Below are 23,270 nucleotides of genomic sequence, written 5' to 3'. Positions count from 1 at the left end.
AGGCTGCGTATGTGCTCCGTTTGCGTGACAGAGCGCACGGACAAAGACCAGACGGGGATATATTAACTCGACTAAAGTGAGGTAAGAACATATTTTAGTATGTAAAAACGGTGGCCTATTCCTTTAATCTCAAACATATCTTTATCACCATCTTACACTTTACTGGGTAGAAAATGCCATTTGAATCTAAACAGCAGAAATGAAATATCCAGTAGTTTCACGCGCCAATTTTCAAACGATCTCACCGTAAGCCCCTCCCACTTCCCCTCCTCTAGCTCCACTTCTTGACTCAGCTTTTTGTGTGTTTTTTCATTGCGATGAAAGGATTAAGCTTAGCAAGAGATCAAAAAATGAGGAAAGCATTTCCTGGAAACATACGACCTCAGGAGGAGCTTTAAAGGAGCTGCGATGCTAAGAATAGCCACTGGGGAAGATCAAAAGATTACTCAAAGGTGCGCGAGTGGCTCGAAAAACATCTCCATGTCAGGATTTGATGAGAGAACAGCATTGTAAACATGGTAAAAAGCTAGCCTAATTTTAGCCTAAAAAAAAGACTGTAGACCAATTTTGTTTCCCATCCAAATTGCGTACTACTGTCAGAATGCTTCCAATCTAAGGCTGCATGATTTTGACAAAAATCCTAATTGAGATTTTTCGGACAAATATTGTGATTGCGATTCGATTTGCGATTCTTATATTTAATACATTAAAATGCATAAACTTCTACAATGATGAATGAAGGAATGTTACTATTAGACTCGAATTGCCCCTCATTAGAACAAAACAAAAATATTTGGTTTCATGTGGATCGCACTCTCTTCTGGAGGAGTTCGGCTTCCACCAATCCCCTGAGTATCACTGGGGGACAGCCACGTGACTAAAATAAGTCTGGGATGGAAAAACAAAGCGCCTATCTAAACACTTTAGAATCTGCTTTATGGAAACTCGGACAAACTTTTGTCTGTTGCATCTGAACCTGAGATCAGAGGCTCCACAATTCTGATTGGGGAACATCCATCACTCAAAAGCCAGAGACAGAAGAAGAAAAAAAACTCTGCCTTGTCAAAGCCTTAATTGCGATTCGATGTCGATAAACCTTGCAGCCCTATTCCGGACATGATCAAAAAAGGGAAAACTAGGGTGATGATGAAACAAGCTACTGTATTTTTTAAGCATTTGTATCTTTTAGCTGAGCTGAAAGGTGAACTCACAATGTCGAGCCTGGCCAGTTTATCAAGGCTATCAAGTTCAGTCCATCTTAAATTGAATCCGTTTCCAAAAACAGCCGATGTATTCTCCTTTAAATCCCCATCAAAAACAGCCTTTATCCAACATGATACTTGGCTTGCCCTGACAGTCATCACACACACACATAGTTAGCTGCTGTCAAAACTATTTAACAGACTCACAAAACAGTCCCTATTTGAAAGAAGACCACGAGTGAATTGGGTGCACTTTGAAGGTCCCCCTTTGGCTGAGAGTTGGACAGCCACTGGGGACTGAGGTCTGTGCCGGAGCAGATTTCTCCGTGGCGACAAAGCCCCCTCTCCGTGTTTGCGCGCGATAGTCTCGGGACGCAAATGGCCACTTCATCATCCTGCCCGCGCCCGTATTCATCTATGAAAATAATTATCAAAGCCGCGCTCCGATTCGGGACACTCTCAATGCGCTGGGATCCATCAGGCGACGCGCAGTGGCTGGAGCAATTAGTCACGGGCTGATGGGGCGCACCTCTGCCAGTCATATTCCTGAACGGGCCACAATAGAAGCCTTAACGACGTGGGCATATACAATGAAAGATAGCTCATCATCAATCCGCCGCTCCGGTAACGAGAATGGGAATGTTACCCGGGCCGTGCCACCAGCCGAGTGTTTCCACAAAGATGATAAATTATTCAGGGCCCATCCATCCTCGCCCGGGCATCCCCTGGCAGGATTTACAGCCGCGCCATTCTTCAAAATAACAACAATTAAAATAACAAAGGGCGGGCGTCGTGCCACGGAGGGAGCCGACCACTTGTGTAATTAGTAATTAGTCCGATCGTAAACGGTGCCAGCGTGCGCCGCTTGTTAAACTGCCAATGACGGGAATCTGGGAGATCGACGACGCACTCAATCTGCAATCCGGACAATGCAGAATGGGAAATATATATAAGCTGCGTTACATAAAGTAGAGGTCGACCGATATGGGCCGGTATTTTCCAATTTTCCCAAATGTCTCGTCTATAATCCTGTGTATGAAGCTTCTAAACTGTAAAATGTGTTGGTGTTAAACTGTGACAGCAGGGGGTGCTGTATTAGGGGCAAAGGGTTGATTTATTCAGGACATTTACATTTAGTAGGTGCTTCAGAGGGAGCTTGTTTTAAAGACAAAAATCAGCAGATTCCAAAACCAAAAAACGTGAAGTCTCTTATGGCTCTGAAATGATAAGCAAAAGTCTGCAACATGAAATATATCAAACTTGCAACCAATTTTTATTGCCATGTTTCTCAGTTCACTTAGGCTTAGTCTCAATCACTTTTGGTTCCAGAGATATCTGCTTTTATCGGCATCATAATATCGATAGCCGATATTGTAAAATACACAATTATTGGCCGCTTGACCTCTTAAAGCAGTACTAAGTAATTCATGCCCCTAGAGGCCATAAGCGCAACTGCTAGTGTCGCAGCAAGTTTCTTAACTTATTAAGTTAAGAAATACTACTAGAGTAAATACTACGCTGACAGAAAAGACAAGGGAAGAGAGGGATATTGTACATCCAATTACACAATGGAGATAATTGTTTTCACTCAAACTTGGCAGTAAATACGGTTTAGGTGGCGCTAGCCCGCAGTTAGCTTTGCCCGTTAGCCTGCTAGCTTCTTCTTCGTGATTCTATTAGTGTGTATTGGTTGCTCCGGTCCGGTGGCACTGAAGTTGCAATTGTGGTTTTCTGGCCAGAGACACCCGGGGGAGATGAAAGACCCCCCAATCATCCCATCAACACTTATACTATCCCCAGAGGGACTACGGAAACGATTTATTAAGGTAAACAAGTTACTTAGTATTGCTTTAACTATAAAGTAGGGCTGAGAGATTTTAATCACAACATATCGTGCTAACATTTGCGTTTTAATTTATTTGTTATTCATTCATCAACATTCCCTTAATGATTGGATCATCATCAGCGCTCTTTGCAAGCCGCAGGTGCCTAAACTTTGTGTTTTGCAAGTAATGAACGTCCTTTTGTTTGAGGAACAACATCAAATCCTTGTTATAATAGTTTTTGAGTAAACGCACAACTATGATTTTCAGTCTAAAGTAAGAACTAAAACTAAAACTACAGCTAATAGAAGTAGTCTGTTTGAGGTTTCCACACTGCAGGAGCCACAGAAAGGTAATGACTTAAATACATAGCTAATATGCAGAAGGTTGTGTTAATACTTGGCGTTGTTTTATAGCTCAAAGAAAAACATGATGGGGTAATTCTTTGGCAAATCAACCTACTAAACCAACTTTAAGGTTAAATATCATTCATTTGTTACCATGTACGAATTACTCACAGAATGACCTGATTTTAGTTGGGGTCTCCACTCAAAAGGAGAGCACCAAACAGCATGTATGTTCATGTTCCCTTTGAAATAACGCTTCAGCCACTGACTGACATCTATGGCATTTAATCTGTGTCCATGCCATTTTGGGGAAACATAGCTTCATATGTAATGCATATATAATTTTCTCATACACACATGTTTTGATACATCCACCGGAGTCGCCACACTTTCTCATAACGTCACTTGAGACCGGGGCCTACATGTAGATTGCGGTTTGATTTAGGAGAGTCCATTGCCGAATTCACCCAGGCTTTATCTGCCAAAGTGCAGAAATATTGCTGTTTTGTGCAGGTGTATTATGTAAATGATAGAAACGTGACCTTTAGCAGAGCGAGCGCACAAACACGACTGGCGGCGCTGAGATGCGTTCATATATCACCACAAGCGGCGGCACTTCGGCGCACTCATTCATTCGACCTTTCTGCTAAATTAATTTGGGTACAGTCAATGAGAGGTGCATATGCAGAAGAGATTTCTCCCCTTCCTTATTTCATACTATGCCAGGCCCTATTGGCGACCTCCAAATTGCTCAAACATTGCCGCCATCCCCGGGATCATTTTGCTTTCATTTGCATAAACCATGTGTTTTGAAGGCAGGAGATGGAGGATTTGTCATGCGGACGACTGCTGGAGCGCGGGCTCTTTGTCAAACTGTGGCAGAGATTGCTTCCTGTGGTATCTCCAGACTCAAATTAAAACCAACCAGGACCAAAACATCCTTGTGCTAAAAAAGGGGCCTGGCATGATTAAGTCCTGCCCAAGTGATTTTCTGCCACTCGATATGAAAGGGAGCAACGGGCCATCTACATGTATGTTAATTCAGCTCGCTTAATGGTGTTTACGAGATTTGCCAGAGGTAATGGCGAGGTCACTAACGCTAACGCTTCCATCTTCACCGCCAAAACAACGCTCGAGATGTCGCTTTACCTTCGGTCATTATCAATCAGCACTTCATTTGTCTGCTTTTAATACACACTTAATGTGAGGCCCGCAATTTCATTCTGAAGGGGATTTTTATCTACATTATGTTTAGCATCGGGACACTTTTCATCATTCAATCTGATCTACAAGGAAAGCACCCTTGTACTAAAGGACTTTAAGTTCAGGTCAGCAATATGACCAAACCTGCAATTTGAAGGATTGTATTAACTGAGCATCAATTATTTAAGTGGTACAGTGTTCTCTGAAGAGCACCGGGTCACAATATTTGTAAAACTTGCCAACCTCTTTAAACCCTTCTGAAATGCATGTGATTCTTGTAATATAGTTTAGACTAGATAGCACTTTATTTCACACTACTTTGATACATTGTAATGTGCTCTGTAACAATGTGTAATAACTTGTACCTATGCACTACATACACAATGGAATAATGTGTATTAGTACTTCGGAGGTACATAATGTAGGGCTAGAGTTTGGGTCTCATGTCTTATTACATTATGTACCACCAAAATATTGATACACATTATTCCATTGTGTATGTACTACATAGGTACAAGTTATTACACATTACTACACTTGACATTACATTGTACTTGTAATGTGGCAGGTACAATGTATCAAGGGTAGTGTAAAATAAAGTGTTACCGAATAATATGTTTCTGTGTTCCCTTACTAATCGGCAAATGTAATTACAATACCTGACAGAACAAATATAATATTACATATACAGTATTATTTCCCTATGAGTTAGTAGCAGCGTTTTGTCCAAAAAAACAAACAAATAGCTCAAGATTACATGGCAGGCACTGAGTTACTGATGGACAGTCACAGCATCGTGTTAAAAACATTGTGTCAGAAGCAAAGAATTCACTGGAGGAAACTTCCTTTGTCTTGAAGCTAACGGCTAACTATAAATACAAATAAAAATAGCGTCAACATTTTGAACGAGCTGCTCAAAGAATGATCGACCCATCCTTAGTATAAATACTTCTTAGCTGTTTTTATTTGTGTCGTTTGATTTTGATTTTTGTGGAGTTGTTTTTTTAAATTAGCCATTAGCTCTGAGATAAAAAAAAAAAAGTCCTACCTCAACAAACACAGAACTATTCCGTGATTTATAAGGATCTCTAATCCTTATTGGGAAAGATCGCACTCAGAAGTCACACGTACACCTACATACTAGAGCCTATTATACCATGGTCTGGGTGAATACTCGATTCTGATTGGCTGGTGGGGGCTAACAAGCGTGCATTATTTTCGTATAACCGCACACGTAGTCCGGTAGTTAAATCACTGGGATATCACTCCGCTATGGGCATCGCCATAGCAACGCATGACACAGCTGAATCAGATAAACACGTAATTAGTGACTGACAGGAACGTATGAGATGGATTTTGTTTAATTTCAACGTTTTTGGCCAAAACAAAATGATTGATAAATGGGAAATATGAGAGTGAGCAGCTAGGTTAGCCAACTGTTAATAAAATATGAGCTTTCCATTTCTATTGAAAACGGTTAAGGCACTATTCATGATTTTCAGGCGTACATAAAATGATCCTGCATTTAAACATATTTGTCTGGATTAGTAAAGTCAATCATAAAAGTTTCAGTTCGTGGGGCCCGGGTGTGAGCGGACTCCACCGCAGCTGTTTCCATAAACAGTTGAGCTGGTTGAGCTAGCTAGCTAGCTTCAGGTTAAACAGCGTAAAAGTGAAATAACTCCTGCCCATGAGTGCCGCACATCGGTGTTTACTTCCACGGAAAAGTGCCGGGTTAGTCCTGTTGTGTTGTGATTCTGGCGATGCAGCGTGTGCTTATGTTGTTTCGTTGCGCCTGACTGAGATCCTTAGCCTAATCGCTGCGGAGAATGACTCGCTCTGAGACGAGCCTTCAGTGACCGGCTAATAACCCGCATAAAATAGTCCCGGTGGTCTGGCATATTTAGTGAGTTTAGTAAATGAAACAAATACTTATTATAAATGTTACGTTTGTGGGACCATGGTATAAGCGGATTAAACAACTCGGAGCCGTGCATTCGACGGTTATAATGCACTTCGCGGAGTAACACCGCTGCGCGTCGTGGTGTTCTTGACTCCGCGTCGTGCATTATAACCGTCGAATGCACGGCTCCTCGTTGTTTAATCCTTACTTATTCAACTTTTGCTAAATAATTGATCCATCCTTATGAAAAAGAAGGGACATATTTATATTTCCCTTCTTTCATTCTATTTTCTCACAGCAGAAAAACATAACGTCAATAAACAGATATGGATAAAAAGAAGCAAAAAAAAAAGTAAGTCACCAATAAAATGCATACTGACAGTTGAACTAAAAGGTTTGACTTGTTTTCCACTTGAGCTGTTCCAAAAGCACGAGAGGCCTTAAAAGACAAGACATAAACACCACCACTCCTCCCAATTAACTCCAATTTATCCAGCAGCTTTCACGGCAGCATCAGACGAGACACTGCAGCGCTGCACTGCTTCTAGAATGGATCAAAGCAGTCCCCTGGGTTCAGACTCCCCACAATGCATTGCAGCTTTAAATGATATCATGCAAATCGGGTCCTAATTACCAGCGCCTTAGCGAGCAGCCTCCAATTAGCGGCAATTACACTCAGACTGTAAATCCGCTATCAAACAGGCGAGCCATTTAGAAGCGTCACGTTGTTATCAAACAACACGGCAGGGATATGAACTTCATCATTGTATTTTACATTTGCTTATCAATTATGCAGATATTGTTTCATTGTGTCACAATTATAGAGATTTTCGGCCTCTTTGGGCACTCGTTTCACAAGCAGGAACCATTTAGTCTAATAACAAACACAGACTGGCATACCAGTGCACACATAGTATAGTGGAGACAAAAGAGGGGCTAAGAGTCTTGCTCAAAGACTCAAGGACGCCAAGATTCAACAACAAGCTGGGAATCTGTTACGACTCATTTAGCTTCCTTCCTTTTTTTAAATGTCTGATGGTCTACCTGCACTATAGTATTCTGCAGTCTGAAGTGGGCATGTGTGAAGCGTCTTGCTCAGATGGCCCAGATCAATCGATTCTGTGCATGACTTCAAATCATAACAACACAGCCCAAGAAGTGACTTCCTGTTTCGATCCAGCACACAAAATAAAAGCACCATCTTATTATTCATCGGTTCAGCAGTTCATTAGTTCAACTTTCTTTCTTCCTAACCATTAACAGATAAAACACTTCAAATGTGAGTATTTAATTATATTCTTGCAATGTTGCAAGCACCTGCTGAACTAATCAATAAGACAAGCTGTGTGCTTTTATTTTGGTGTGCTGGAATGAAACAGGAAGTCACTTCATGGGCAGCGCTGTTATGATTTGAAGTTATGAGTCAATTCTCCAATAGGTGGGCAGAAAATAAACAGTTAGAAAAGGTCGGACCAGTAAAAATCAGAACAATAAGAATGCATTGGTTTCAATTTTTCTAGACACTTAAGCATCATTCACTCACTGGCTACGTTTACATGGTCAGAAATATCAGATAACTGAAGAAATCAGACGACCCAATAGTCAGATATGATGCGTTTACATTCTCTACATAAATCAGAGAATACAAAACTCCAGGTTCTACGATGCAGATTTGGATTTTAGGCCAAACTGAAATATCTCTCCGCCCCTTCCTTCAATCAGGCCCCCAACAGAACCAGGTGGAGAATGACTGCGCCTCCATATTTGGACTTGGAGTCAAAGTGCTCCATGTGGCATTAGTGTCTTGTGCTTGATGCTTATAGTGGATACAGCACAGGTTTAGTAACTCAAAGGTCTGGGCTTCAACTTCTATTAAAAATGTGCGGGTGAAGAAAAGGAGCTATGATTTAAACAGTAATAATTAAACCTGAGACTCGAACTCGCAACACTGAGGATGGAGGAATATTCGGTGCAATATGGGTCAGTGCAATACAGAATGGTGCAACATGGGTCAGTGCAATATCAGGTCTGTCAGGGCATGTGCATTATTGAGGTTTGTGCAATACAGTCGATGCATTTACTATTTTCGATATTCTCCTCTGTTGTCCTCTCTTGTTATTGTTATTTGTTTTAACATGATGTGATCACTGTTCTCATTCCTGTCTCTCTGTACATAGTCTGTATATAGTGTCTCTGTATGTTTTTACTAACTTGTGTGTAACATCAACCTGCCAGGGGGTCTGCAGATGGAAATTAGCCTAAGGCTATAATCTGTCATATTTACATTTGTAAAAATGTTCATTAATATGTATTGTCCCTCCTTTTCAAATAAATACATATTCTGTATATGCGCAGCACCTTAACCACTTGACCATTGGAACCACACTGAACAGAAGAGACAGAACAGAATTTAGTTCATGGATCAACTTTTGTGTTTTTTTAATTTCTAATTCAATCCAAAATACTTTCACTCTTTTCATAACATCTTTTAATCTTTGTCTTTGTAGCATGTTTGGCCTCTTTGCTGTATTTTCCTGGTTAGTTTAGGAAAGAAAGATGGGAAAGAAATCAGATTATATGAATATTCAGATCATGTATATCAGATTATGCTTTACACGCAACAGCAATAATCTGAGAACTCCAGAACTCAGATTATGATCAGATTGGTGGCCTCTATGTAAATGAAGCCACTGCCTGATGCAGAAATAGTGAGTCAAATTTAGATATGGTGAGTAAGATGCTCAGTGATTCAAATCCCTCTTGAAATGCTACAGATATGAAGAGTCAAGACACGGCCGCTTGTTTACAGTAGCACGATACATCACATGCTAAATATTTAAAGTGCACAAATATCTCAGCGAACTCTAAGCAAATGTATTCTAAAAACATCACTCTCAAACATTAGGCCACTACAGTCGCTCTGCTTTATCTATAAATGGTAAAGAAACGGTTTACAACTGCATTTGTAACCATAACACTTTGAGTCCGTCATAAATTCTATTATAAAACGTTATCTTCTGAATTATTGCGGTCGGGGGCCAGCTCCGCGCTCACCCTTATAAATATTATCAGTGACATAATGAATTGCATATACGGCTCTCGCAGCTATAAGTGAAGTGGTACCATCTGTATTTTTGATGAAGCGTCGCGTTTCTCCTCTGATTTTGACAACACACATTTAGGGCCATTTATCACGGGCGCGGCGAGGTAATGAGGGCATCCACTGGACCGGAGTTGCATAATTCCGCCATTACGGGCCCATTGTAATAATCTCCTGACCTCTAGCTTTCAGAGCTGATCTTGGGCACTTTGACAAATCTCGACAGGGCGCTGCGTTTTCAGCGCGGCCCCAAAAGAAAAACAAGAGTGGAGACGGGGAGTCAAGGTCGGCCCGGACCACGGCTCGTTCACACCTAGTTAAGTCTGGCTCTGCGGGGGCTTGTTATTGGATTTTAAAAGGACTCTTATGAAGCCAGTATGGAAGAAAAATGGCCATGCTTTACTTCATAGCAAGAAAAAACATTGTAATAGGATGAAACGGCATGGTGACAAGTCATGCTATTTCCATCCTGCTACCATGCTAGCACTGTGCTGTAAAATGCTACCAGGAAAAAATATATAATATACAATACAATTTAGATGAGTATAACAGAACAGGCTAAAACATGCACATTAAGCTCCAGCTAGGTTCTCCTCACAGAAATGAAAAGTAGAAGCGGCACTTGATTCGAAATTCACAGACAGTTAGCAAGCCGACCACTTGCAGCGTTCGTTAGCCTTGCGCAATGTATTTGTCCTATAGCCGTTAGCCTTTAGCCATCAAACATCGCAAATGATAAAAGATCCAGATGCTTTCAGCTGGTGAAAACCCATCGACCACATTTAGGTGATGTCAAAGCCTAGTTAGAAATATTCGAAAAAAGAACCAAACTTTTGAGATTTTACTTTAGATGCAAATTAGCAGATATAAAAGTGGCCTCTGAGCTAAATGCTAAATCACATTCAGTTGAGGTTTTTGTTATTTTGGGGATTGGATACAGATCCAATGGCCACTACACATCTTATAATATGTATAGAGTAAACGTGTATTAAATGTATGAATACAAGTGGCAGAGGGCTACATGTCGAAAGTCTTCAGAACTAGCATAGTATAGTATTTTTATGCATTATTTTAAGTTGAACTACCAAAACACCAAGGCTACGGAGTAATAAAGTTAAAGTTAAAATGCCTAAACATGACATATTGGACCTTTAACAGCACAAATGTTATATGTTATATGTTGCTAATATTATCAAATACATCTGAGTTCATGAAATTTTCTATACGTTTTCAAAAATAAGAATGAGCACTGGGTTGTTACGATTCAATCAGCTTTCCCTGTCATCCAGGAAGCTTCCTCAGTCCTGGTTAACCTCTGGTCTGGAAACTGGATTTAAGCATACCTCAACACCAGAGTCCGGTCTATATTGCTTTTTGTGGGATCGACCTTTACAACAAACTATAGAAATAGACTTATAGATAGGCTTTATCTCATTGACGATGGCTGAACTTGAACCAAGCGTAGAGGCCAGTCGAGTAAATCTATAGTCTGAAGAGGTACGATGAAATGATGCTTCTTAGTCTTTTGGTATTTTGCTCCTTTCTCCTTCGGTGGCACCACAAAATGCTGGCTTCCATAGATAACGGCTTCCCCCCCCCCCTTTTTTTTTTTTGAGCAAATGGTGAAAGTAGTGAAATAAATGACCTGCTGGTGCTATGGTGTAATTACAGCGGCCAGAAGCATACCGATCTATCACGGGAAAGAGGGGAGAGGGGGGCCTGACGCGCTGCACGGGGGTTAGTCAAAGGAGATAGCCCCTGACTAACTACCGGGCCCCCGCCAATCGATACCGGGCTGATATTGAATCCGCCAGAAAAAGGAGAAAAGAGGCCCTAAAAACTTCCCAAATGGTTTTTCATTCAGATATTGATCAGTCTCTTTTATCATGACCTTGCTCTGAAAGGCTATATACTTTCTTAAGGGTGCATGGAAGTCATAAATCTACACAGTAGCCAGAGAGTGCAGTGGTGCTTGGTGGTGAGCACTGAGCCACGATACGGTAATTGGTCTTTCTGCTGATGGTCGAACCTCTTTCACACTTTACACCAGGATTCCAGGACATTATAAAGCACACGCAAAAAGTGGATGGAACAATTGAGATATAGATATTTTGAGGATATTTTGCACAGACTTCCACCAAATCAGCGCCTGGTCAGTCTTGGGAAATTTATGGCTGTAATGAAGCGAGTGTTTTCACTTCGCGATGAGAGGATTAAGCTTAACAAGAGATCGAGAGGTGAGGAAAGTGTATTCTGGATACATAGGACCTCAGAAGGAGCTGCTAAGAATAATAATAATACTGGTAACAATAATCATGTATTTGTAGAGCACCTTTCTTGTCGGTAGGCAGTTCAAAGTGCTTTCCAATTGTAAAGCAAAACATCAAAAAGTCACAGTTATAACAATAAAAAAGAAAAGCCAACCAACAGCAAGAGAATGAGATGACAGGTGCACTAATCCAGAAAATGAAATTTTAATTTAGTTTAAAAATGGCCCTGATTTCATATGGCAGTGAGCTCCACAAGGTTGGGGCATAAATCCTGAAGTCAGCAGCCCCTATTTTGGGGATTTCAAGTAGCTTTGCATCGGAGGATCGCAGTGTTCTTGGTGGATGGGAATAGCCACTGGAGAAGATACAAAGATTACTGAAAAATGTGCCAGTGGCTTTTGATGAGAGAACAATATTGTAACATGGTGAAAAGCTCTAAAATGGCAATGCAAACTTTATTTATATAGCACATTTACAACAACGCTTGGAATAAGCCACATAATCGGCAAAAAATCAATTTCATATACTAAAAAAAAGTCAATTTCATATACTAAAACAAGTCACTTTCGTATACTAGACAAGGCAAGGCAAGTTTATTTGTAGAGCACAATTCATACACAAGGCAATTCAAAGTGCTTCACAGTTGCCTAAATATAAGAAAACAAATACAATCAGAAAACAAATACAATCTAAAAAAAGTCAATTTCGTATACTAAAAAAAGTCAATGTTGCACAATATCTCCCCTTCAATACAATTGCCTTCAGAAAGCGCTCCAGGCCAGTTCTAAATCATTGACTACCCCAGTCTCTCACACGCCTTAAAATAACAAAGCTGAGGCACCCAAAAGAATGTTTGAAGCCTCAATTATGCACATGTCCACTCTAAACTAATCTTACATGAAGATGATGCTCTTCCACAAACTCCCCTCTCAAAGCAAAAGAAAAAAAACTCTGAATTTGTGCTAACGCAAACCAGCATATGGAGCTGATCTTATATGTTCCACTGTGACACTTTGTTACTATTCCTTACAGCCCCAGCCACTGTACAATGTATACAGTGGAGCTCTGTGTTATCTTTAAGGCTATATTCTAATTCATGTCCATCAGACCTCTGCACGGTAGGCCCGCGGCGGCCATTTGTCAAACTCTAAATCCTCCCAAGAGACTAACGGGACATCCTTAACATTTTTTTTTTTTTTCGTCTCTAAATTTTAAAACCCCAGACTAATTTCGTCCCGTTTGAGAAATGCAGCAGAAGGTTTCACGTTTGAATCCCTTTAAGGACTTGAGTGCTGGAGATGTCTGCGCGATACTGCGAGTCTGGTTTACAGAGATGGACATAACTGCGGGCTGTGTTTATGTTTGATGTTTATGATTGGATGAAGGCAGACGGATGAGCAGAACACGAGTCGCGGCTAATTGGTTTTTGAAGTAGCGGGGCTAAAGGAAACAACTGTCTGGGAGAGGGGACCAGAGCCCTGCAGCTGGCGATGTTAGTGTTTGGGCCCAGACGAGGAACAGTAAGAAATGGAAGGATGAGCAGCACAGAAGCCGTTGGAGTCATCGAGGTGATATTGATGACTGTAGTTTATAAAGTGATTTGAACATCGCACATTACTATAAGCTAAGTGTTTACAGTTTGCGTATCAAGCTGATGGTTGTGAATCTCTGTGCAGCAGTTCATTTTTCTTTTCTTTTCTTTTTTGGACATTTTTTGGACAAAACTTAACTATAGAGTCCAGCACAGAATTACTAACTGCATCCAAAAACAATGTCTGCCAACCTTAAAAAGTCCCTGTATCCACTGTAACACATGGTATTTTTTCACTCATAATCATTAAATGGATGACAAGAAATCACAATCCACAGGTAAACAATTACTTTTTACATTTATAATGCCCACAGTAGTCATTGACGAGATACTACGCTTAATGTAAAGTTGAGTTAAATATCTCCCCACTCCTTTTTGGACAAGTGCATTTGTATACTTGGCTTTTCAAGAGAATTTACTCGTTTGCTTTTATCTTTTTGTTTTGTAACAGCCTTTATGTCTAAATTTGGCAGAGGTGCATTGTGTTGCTCACATGTTCAAAATAAAGAAACAAATAAATGTTCAGACTTCAACCTTAAAGTGCATATGACATGTTTTAATGCTTTTGTATATAATTTATTTAGATGGATAAAATCTGTTTTAAGTCATATTTCTCATTTTTATTTCAGTGAAGCAGCAATTTTAATGACGAAAAGTTGGGAATAAAAGCTATCTTATTGGATTTTTTAAGCTACTGACAGGAAGTGACATAGACAGAGGTAAAATGCCATTGCAGTTTAACTAATTTCTAATTGACAAAACAGTTTAAAATCCATCTATGTCATTTCCTGTCAGTGTCCAATAAGGAAGTTAAGCTGTATACATCACAAACAAATAGTCAAACTAAAGAAAGATGGGTACTTTTTCCTTTCTAGCAAAATCTTAAATATAATTGTGCTGACCATGGAAAAAATTGTGTCTAATGTGTCATATCGCTAGCCACATAACATAATAGCTATAAAGTTATTTTGTATTGTTAAAATGGCAATGAGAGAAAAACAATGTGTTTCCTAAAAAACATATTTTTACATGTTTTCCAAAAATAGTGGAATAACGAGTTAGGCAATTATGCTATGCATATTGTTTTACTTTAGATTTTCCAAATAAGAAAATGTCTTCTCAAGTCTGAATTAGCATTCGAGTGCAAAGCCCTTGTGTTTACAAGTCGCAAGGTCAGTGATGGTCAGATGAGACTCTACCTCTACTCTTATTTGACCATCATTAAGGGTAACAGTACAGTATCTTGTCCCTCTCTTTTACCTCTTCTGCACATTGAAGTTTGCTCACAAAGAGCACAGGGCGAGTCTTCCTGCCCCTTGCGTGTCTTGCATTTCCGAGGGCCGGTGTACTCTAAACAGTTATGTCCTTGTTTCCTATGCTTATAATCTTCATTGACATGGCCGAGTCCCATTTCCTTTTTCAGCCTGCATGCACACGGCGGCGCGACCATAATGTACAGTTTGTCATCAGAAGGTACACGCGAGCCGGAGCGGAGACTGTGCAGGCCTCAGCGCAAACGCATGCATTACGCTCAGTATTATGTATCATTACAGTGATTTAAGTCGCAAATGGAGGTATACTGTAGGAAAGATTAATCGAGAGCTTCTAGCCACGGCCTCTCATACAACGGTTTCATACAAAGGAAACGGTGAACTTGATCCTGCTCGCTGAAATAGAAGTGTCGTAGGATGATTCAAGTGTGGAACTAGTAGAGTGAAGAAAGATTTGTAATTCAATTTTATGTAGTCTATAGCTCAATAAAATCATGTAAATCATCGACTGTGGCTCTGTGGTTCTAACGTTTAATCCAAAGGTAAGAGTTCCAATTCTGGCAGATGCAAATTGTTGTGTCGTCCTTGGGCAAGTCACTTCACCCAATATGCTGATGTCTTAGGGCAGTTCAATGAATTTTAATCTAATCACGATTTTAATAATTGCATGGTGTGTTTTACTAGACAGGATTATTGGCCAATCCTGTCGCAGAAAAAACGTGTGGAACAGGGCAGCAAAAAGTGCCCACTTGTTTACAAAGGGACTTGATCGTTTTAACAAAACTGGGTTATACAACAAACTTATTTATTCATCTCAAGAACCATCGTCGCTCCGAACACAAAGAAAGCTGCAAAAATGAGAGACGCCTCGGACAAACAAACAGCAAGAAGATCTGGTGAATGTCAGAATAAATTCAGCTTCAAAACTGCGATAACTCGTTTAATGTGCGAAACAGAGACACGCGAGGCCGTCAGAGGATCACGGAGAATATTTGTGCACATTTCTTCTTCTAGAGGGAAACTATCACTGTGTTACTTTCGATAGATCATTCTATGGAAAATATTCATTAATATTTTCTTGCCAAAATCCCCTAGCCATCATGTATTGGGGACGGTGGTGCTGGAGTGGCCATTGGCTGAGATTAACACTCACATTTTCATTACTCTAAACCAGGGCATTTTATCCCTAACATTATCTGTAGGAAACATAACATTACATGATTCAGTTAAATTTGGCAAGAAAGTCTCTTGAGTTTGAAACCCGCAGGCATAGTAGCGCGAATATGGAGTCCTTTTGTTTTGTCATACTTGATGCAGCAATGCCCGTTCTCCACATTGAAGCAAGAAGCAAATGCACATCAATAACCACACCGTGATGCCACAGGACGGCGCAATCTCATTGTGTGTTCATTAGGGATGCACATTCTGCTCAATTTCATAAATCGATTCACCGGTTACTTTATCAAACCATTATCGATTAACTGTTAACCACCGGCTTACTGACATTGTGCAGGTACACAGGTACATTTTATATCAAGATTGTAAACAAATTTCTTCCCCCCAGTAATAATCATGAATCATTAAAAGTTTGAATTATTAACCAAAATAAAAATAATATGTTGGTAAACTTCAACTGATGCCGCATTTTATCCTTATTTGCACTTAGATTATGCAACATAAAACATAACGATTAATTATTAGCATACTTTTTAATTGATTAAGCCCATGTTGACGATTAATCGATTAACTGATTAATCATAAACATCCCATAGTGAACATGAACATAGAAAGCAACTAAAAAACTACCAAAAAAACTATACAAAGTGCACATTGATGAGTAAATGTAGAAATATGGGTATTAGCGTTAGCTCATGCACCCTGTTGACATTAAAATATGGCTACTTTAGCGTTAGCTCATGCATCCTGTTGACACTAAAACATGGCTACTTTAGCGTTAGCTCATGCAGCCTGAAAATACCAGGACTGTGCATTATTGAAGCTCTAAGAAACACGCTAAGATTGGTTAAGATTGACTAAAATTGTCAATACATTCTTTATTACACTGCAACAACAACAAAAATTAGGCTCAATGACAAATTTGGGTGTGACCTTTGACCTCAATCTAATTACGTAAATACGAGTGCTTTAAGTGGCTTTAATTGTGTATTTTCTTACAATTACTTTTTATTACAAGTAATTAATAAACATTTGCGTCAAATTAGAAAGTGCAGAGATGAAAACTAGTGGCTATTCGGTTTAAATGATGTCACTTATCGAGTGGTGTCTGGTACAATTGTGTTTTGGTAACATGTTTTGTAAAGATTAGGGTGGTGTTATTGATACTGTAATTGTGAGGCAGGTGTTTGTGTATTAGTGCAGCCATGGATAGTAAAAAAAAACTAAAAAAGAATATAAACATATGGTTTTTGTGAGAATATATTTTCTATTAATTGACGTGTCTAGAGATTTTATTTTCTTCCTCGCTCAGGTGTCCCGGGCCGGCCTCTCTCCCTCGCTCAGCAGCACGCCACCGAAATGACACACCACAAGAGAAAATAGTAATGCTAATATCAATAGATTGTCCATTACAGGTCAGCTAACTGTCCGGCCGAACAGTTACAAAGCTGTTCCTTTTCGATCCCTCTGGCCCGATCGATGCGGGGGCATACTGTTTCAATTTTGCCGGCATTGATTTTCTCTATAACACTCCAGCCCCAAAGCATTCGTCTTTCTGAAGGAAGGAAGATTTGATTTACTGAAGAAAAATTGGTGAGCACATCACAAAGATTTTTTGCCGGGCGGGAGTGTGACACGCCGAAAGATGGATGTCCCTTGGCTGGGGAGCCTCTAGCCTAAGGGTGTCCATTAGAGCGGTGCTGCAGCAGAAAATGAGCCGCTTCTATATGAGGCGGGAGGAGCTGGCTGATGAGAGAGGGGAGGTGCTTTTTGGGGTGCACCGGGAAGGGGAGCATTAGGAATCTGAGAGATGCTCATGTACTTGAAAGCAGCTTCAAAATATGCTGCAAAATCAGTATTATTACCGCAGTATATCTGTCACAGGAGACTAAATATGTCACAAAAAATGTTTGGTCTCCTTCCTTTTGGGTTCATGGTTTAGCTTTGTCTAATGTCACGAGTGCTGAACATTAAAATGACCAAACATCGCATATATTTCTATCAGATCGCGCAATTCAACAGTCAAAGCATGAAAAGGCAAGACGGAGTACAGGAACAAAGACTAGATAAACCTCCGCATGGCAAAAGGATTTGTTACAACTCCGCAGAGAACAATGTTTACTCCAGGAAACCAAAAGTGTAAAAAAAGCAAAGGAAGTAAAGGAAGCCAAACAGGATCCAAGATGATGAAGAGAAATGACATGTCGCAAGTAAGTCTAGGTGCACCAAAGTGTCCAACTTTATCTAAGGACAATACAGAGGCACAATGAAAACAGCCGTCCATCCAAAGTAAACTGCAGTGTTCTACCATCCTCAGAAGTCTCAAATGTTGTTCTGAAGAATAGAAGAGTGCTATTCTCACTGTTTACAACCTGGCTTTGCTACCATCCACACTGTGCACCCGGAGTGCATTTCCATGGTACATTAGTCAGCCTATTTAGAATGCTATAAAGCCAAGGTATGGAGCGGGGAAGAGATGAGCGAGGCGGGCGTTTCCCCGGAGACTGGCGTTGTCCATCATCTGCCCTCATCTCGCCTGTGCGCTGGCCCGACTTTGTCCAGGTGTCATACGTACAAGAAAGATGATTCCTAACAGTCTAGATGCTCTGCGGACTCTGCAGCCTTGGAAGGAGGAGAGATTTGAAGGAGGGGGGTTACAGAAAAAGACATCTTGTTTCATTGGGGGGTGGATGCATTAATAGGCAGCAGGCTGGCACATTGCGCACCTGAGTCTCGAGGCACAGAGAGAGACAGGTAATGTGGCCCGTTGTGTCCGTTTGTCAAAAGACGAAGGGAATGACAGACAAGGGCGTGAAATATCAGAGACGCCGCCTTTTGTCTGCTGAAGGGAATCCTCGCCGGACGCGCTGTTGTACAACTGGAGCAGGTAGCAGAACACGTGTGGATTTAAAATGGTGTACGCTGAGAAAAGAGAAAAAAACGAGCAGCCTGGTTGTAGCGAATGGGAAGGCGAAATCACCTAACACCTCTTTCCTCCCGGGGCCAGGGCAGTGCTGTAAGCTGGATATTAAGACACAAATTGCATTCAGGCGGGTCGCGCTGTGTCACAAGATATTAGATGCCTGCCGTGAAGGAAACAACAATTCCCATCAGCCTGTGAGAAAATAATATTTTCATTTTCAGAGTCTTTATTGAATGGAAACTTTGGGGAATAGTGCTTTATGGCGTGTGAGCAGCCAGGCAACAAAAGGTCGTAATGGTGCGCCGCATGTATTGTCTTTGTGTTCCCGGTCTGGATTTGTCGCAGATGGAGAGAGGCACAGCCTGTTTATTGTGTGTATCCGTTTGCTAGCTTTCCATACAGATAGCACGTCAAACTGAACTAGAACATAATTACAACATTTTGCAAGATTAAAAAGAAGATTCAATCCCTGATAGAGGTCACAATCTGACTTCAGGCAGCAAACGTTCACAATCTTTTCAATTTGAGGCCTTTTCCAGCTTCTGCCAGCTCTACTCAGTTCCATTTGAATGTGTCCCTCTGCTTCTCTAATCTCTAATTAGCTGTCTGAATTTTTTTTAATGAATGGTTTGTGTCTTCTTCTTCTATTACTCTAGCAGTTTGTTGATATCACGCTTAGTTGACTCGCTTAGGCCCAAGGAAGGACGAAGAAAACAAAAAGTATCTGGTCCGAGGTGTTCAGTGTTGTTTCTGGCAACCCTTTATATCACTTTTGACAAACAGATTGCACCACAATAGGCAGAAGTGTCATGGTGAACGTGACTTTTCCCCAAAGCGCCCGCTCTCCTCGTCCTCTGATCATCGCTTCGAGATTGTTTTCAGCGCCGTCTGCATATTCGTTCATCAACATGCTTTCTGCGCTACGGTATTTCAAACTGTCCTGAGAAAAGATAAGGTCCCTGTGACATCGCTCTCTATGGAGGATGTGCACGGTGATTGTGGAGGGAGAGTGGGAGAGAGGGGGCTCAGCCTGCTGCATGTGAGTCCACGTGAGCTGACGGTGCCGCTCTGTGTCACGTGTACGAGTGTGTTCTCCTGCTCCGCGGACAAGCTCTGTTTGCAAATGGTCTGACGTACAACTATCTCCCATTTTCGTCTTGTCTCATTGACGTAAACATCTCGTCATGTTTTAGTCCCCAAAGACCTATTTTTAGCTCGTCATCATTACGTTATCGACATTAAAAGATGGTGTTCGTCAACAGAGATGATAATGATATAATTTTGCTGACGAAAGCAGCACTGGAGGTGTTAGCTTTGAGTGGAACTTGCATGAAAGCCAAGTAGATGTGCGCCAAGTAGAGCAGAGCCAAGCTGCACTGAGTAGGTACCAGTCACAAACCCAAAATACCAGCCATTCCCAAAGTCCCTTAGCAATCTGAAGTTTCCACTGGGGCCCCCAAAAACTATAATTCAAAGGCAAAAATATAAGGATTTACACCTCATAATTGCATATAAAATAACAGAGTAAAAACAAATTTAAAAGGGTATGGTTCCTCTTTTGTAGACAAACTTTAAGTTACCAATGTAAAGTCTTTGAGGGCAGGATGGCAAGATGGGTGAAGTGTCTTGCACATCAGCACTGGTTGGAGCTTCTTGTTATAAAGCCCCAGAACAACCTACAATGAATCAATAGCATAACGACATTTTCAAAGACTATTACACAGACACAGACAAGTCCTATTCAGAAGAATATCAGACTTCATAGAGACACTGCACAGAGAGCAATGCCTAGACTAGGCTATTTATATTAGACCGACCATCTTGTATTTTACTGCCCCAGATGTTTCTCTCATGCCCAGGCACCACCTGACCTTCACGGTAATTGACCAAAAATATTGATGTAATGGCACAAGACTGATTGTGATTTATTAAAAGAGTGCTGCACTCCAAGGCCCAGTGCCAATGGCTCCCTGCGCCCATCGGCAGCCATTAGGAAAACCATCAATAGCACGGCAGCATAAAGGCCCGGTAATGGGGGACCGCTCTGGCACGCACATCTCCATAGTAAATAGCACAGTCCAGGGAGTACACATAAAAAAAAAGTATAATGGCAGGGGGAAAGAAAGAAAGGAAGGAAAAGCAGAGATGGGATTGACATGAAAATATGGCAAATACACAACCCGGTAGTCTCCAGAGAGTTGGTGCAGTGTAACGAGCTTGAGCCAGTTTCACCATTACACACTGGCTGCACAAACAGACATCATTAGGCAACAGCAGCACTGGGCTCTGCTGAATGGCGTCGCTGCTGCTGCTGCCTATCTGGCCAAACAAAAAGTGGAAGGTTGCCTGCATTGTTAATGACACTAAATTGTTTGGAATTCGACTATAATTCAAATTGTTTCCTCATCGTCTAACAAAAAAGAGTGGAAAATTGTGATTCAAATAACAAGGCTCCTTCGCCCTCGACTAGGCCACGCCCCCCAATAGAAGCTGTCTGCAGAGCTCCCGAAACTGAGGAGCTTGGCGACTACAAACCACCACTTTACATGATTTCCTACAAAGTGAAAAGCTTTTGATCATCTAAATTGAGGAATTATATGAGGGGAAGATAAGCATTGGACTAATAACTTTTGGGGTGTGCTCAAAATATTGCACACCGATACATACCGATACAATAAAAAATGACACAGTATCGTTATTCTAGCTCTTATCTAGCATCTAGTATCTTAGTATCTACCTGTGAGGTTAAAAAAAGGAATAGATGTAAAGGAATTCATGGAAAATGCTGAACATTATCGATGTGCTTTTGTTTCTAAAGGCAGACAATTGGACACATTTTGGTTTTAATGCTGTGGTAGAATGAGAAATTCAGCTGCTAAATAATTAAATGTCCTTGAAGTGACGAATGAAAGCCGAGTCATGAGCGGCACAACATTAGGGCTTCATTCGTCACGCAGTCTATTTGAGCGTTACCTCTTGGCGGAGTTGCCCCAGGCTCCGTGTTTGTCCGTCAGGATGTTGACTATCTTCTGCACGAGCTGCGTGGCGGTCACATGGTCGCGGTACTTGGCGGCGCGGATCAGGTGGTCGCACATTTTCTCCTCCTCGCGCTTCTCGGCGGCGTACTGAGCGCAGTGGGACTGGGGGGGAAGAAAAGTACAATTGAAACCAAAATCGATTCTCAAAAATAGACCCAAAACATAACCAAAAACCCACTAGTTTCTGTTAACGTCATAACATTGCAATATAGGCTCTTAAGGTTTACTGAGATGGATGGCAGGAGCTCTATATGAGATTTTTCTTTGATAATAGTGGAATGAAAGGTGTTTCTTCCTCAAGGGTATTGTTAAAGCTAGCATTTTATCAAAAAAGTTTGAATTGTGAACAATCTCTAGCATTAGGAAAGATTTGTTTGTACCACAACTAACAGTTGAAATTTTTCTCACTTCCTGTCTCATCGTTTGGAAACAAAAGAAAATTGGGTCTAGAGCCTTAAAGCAGTACTATGTAACTCTTGCCCCTAGAGGCCATAAGCGCCACTGCAGGTGTCGTAGCATGTGGCGTTTTTTTTACTCATTAATTGTCCGTGAGAGTAAATACTACGCTGACAGAAAAGACAAAGGGAGAGAGGAACATTGTAAATCCAAATACACAATGGACATCATCTTTTTCCACTCAAACTTGGCTGTAGCTACTGTTTAAGTGGTGCTAGCCCGCAGTTAGCTTTGCCCGTTAGCTTCTTCTTCGTGATTCCATTAGTGTGTATAGGTGGCTCCGACCCGGAGGCAGCGGAGCTACAATTGTGTTTTTCTGGTCAGAGACACCAGGGGGAGATGAAAGACCCCCCAATCCTCCCATTAACACCCCATTGCATTACACCCACAGGGACTACGGAAAGGATTTATTAAGGTAAACAAGTTACTTAGTACTGCTTTAAAAAGAATTCCAAAGACTAGGGCAAAAAGAGGTAAAGTGTATCACAGTTGCGCTATAGATCTTGGTAACAATGTGATACTCGAGTCTTTTGAAAAACATAATGAGGAAAAGGTGCTATTTTTATGTATTTCAGATCAAAAGCTGCGTCAATGCATAGAAAAGGCGTCAGCGTAGATTTCACATAAAACATATTGCGGTGCACTTATGAATGAGTCAACAAATCTAATCAGACAAGTGTAGGCGAGGACACAGACACAGACACGGTGTAGAAACTATAGTATGAGCTGAGCCAAATGAACAGGGTCATTTCTGTCCTGGTGTCACGTTGATTAATAACAGTGGACACATATTTACTAATGCCCTGCGGCAGACTGAATCACATGATACCCACAATGCAATGGGAGGACATTTTTCTCTGTCGGAATTTGTTATCAGAATGAGCCTTTGAACTCCACAGAGATGGCCAACGTAAAACACCTTCTGAGGGGCACTGCTTTAATCTAAACCAGTGCCTGGATGGTCGTA

The 23,270-nt window shown here is 41.0% G+C and overlaps 1 protein-coding gene across 15 annotated transcripts in view; it reads right to left on the bottom strand.

The window, feature by feature from the left end:
- Window positions 1–23,270, bottom strand: part of lrba (LPS-responsive vesicle trafficking, beach and anchor containing) — a 462,623-nt gene that overhangs the window by 340,254 nt on the left and 99,099 nt on the right. For all 15 annotated transcript variants that reach the window (XM_079552680.1, XM_079552675.1, XM_079552684.1 and 12 more), the window contains exon 36: window positions 21,783–21,949. In XM_079552680.1, the coding sequence (XP_079408806.1) occupies window positions 21,783–21,949 (167 nt within the window). The remainder of the gene's footprint in view (window positions 1–21,782; window positions 21,950–23,270) is intronic.

This window comes from Gobius niger (assembly GCF_951799975.1).
Source record: "Gobius niger genome assembly, chromosome: 3".
Taxonomy (NCBI): Eukaryota; Metazoa; Chordata; class Actinopteri; order Gobiiformes; family Gobiidae; genus Gobius; species Gobius niger.
Note: the sequence above shows the minus strand (reverse complement) of the source record. Positions and strands in the feature narration are given on the sequence as shown.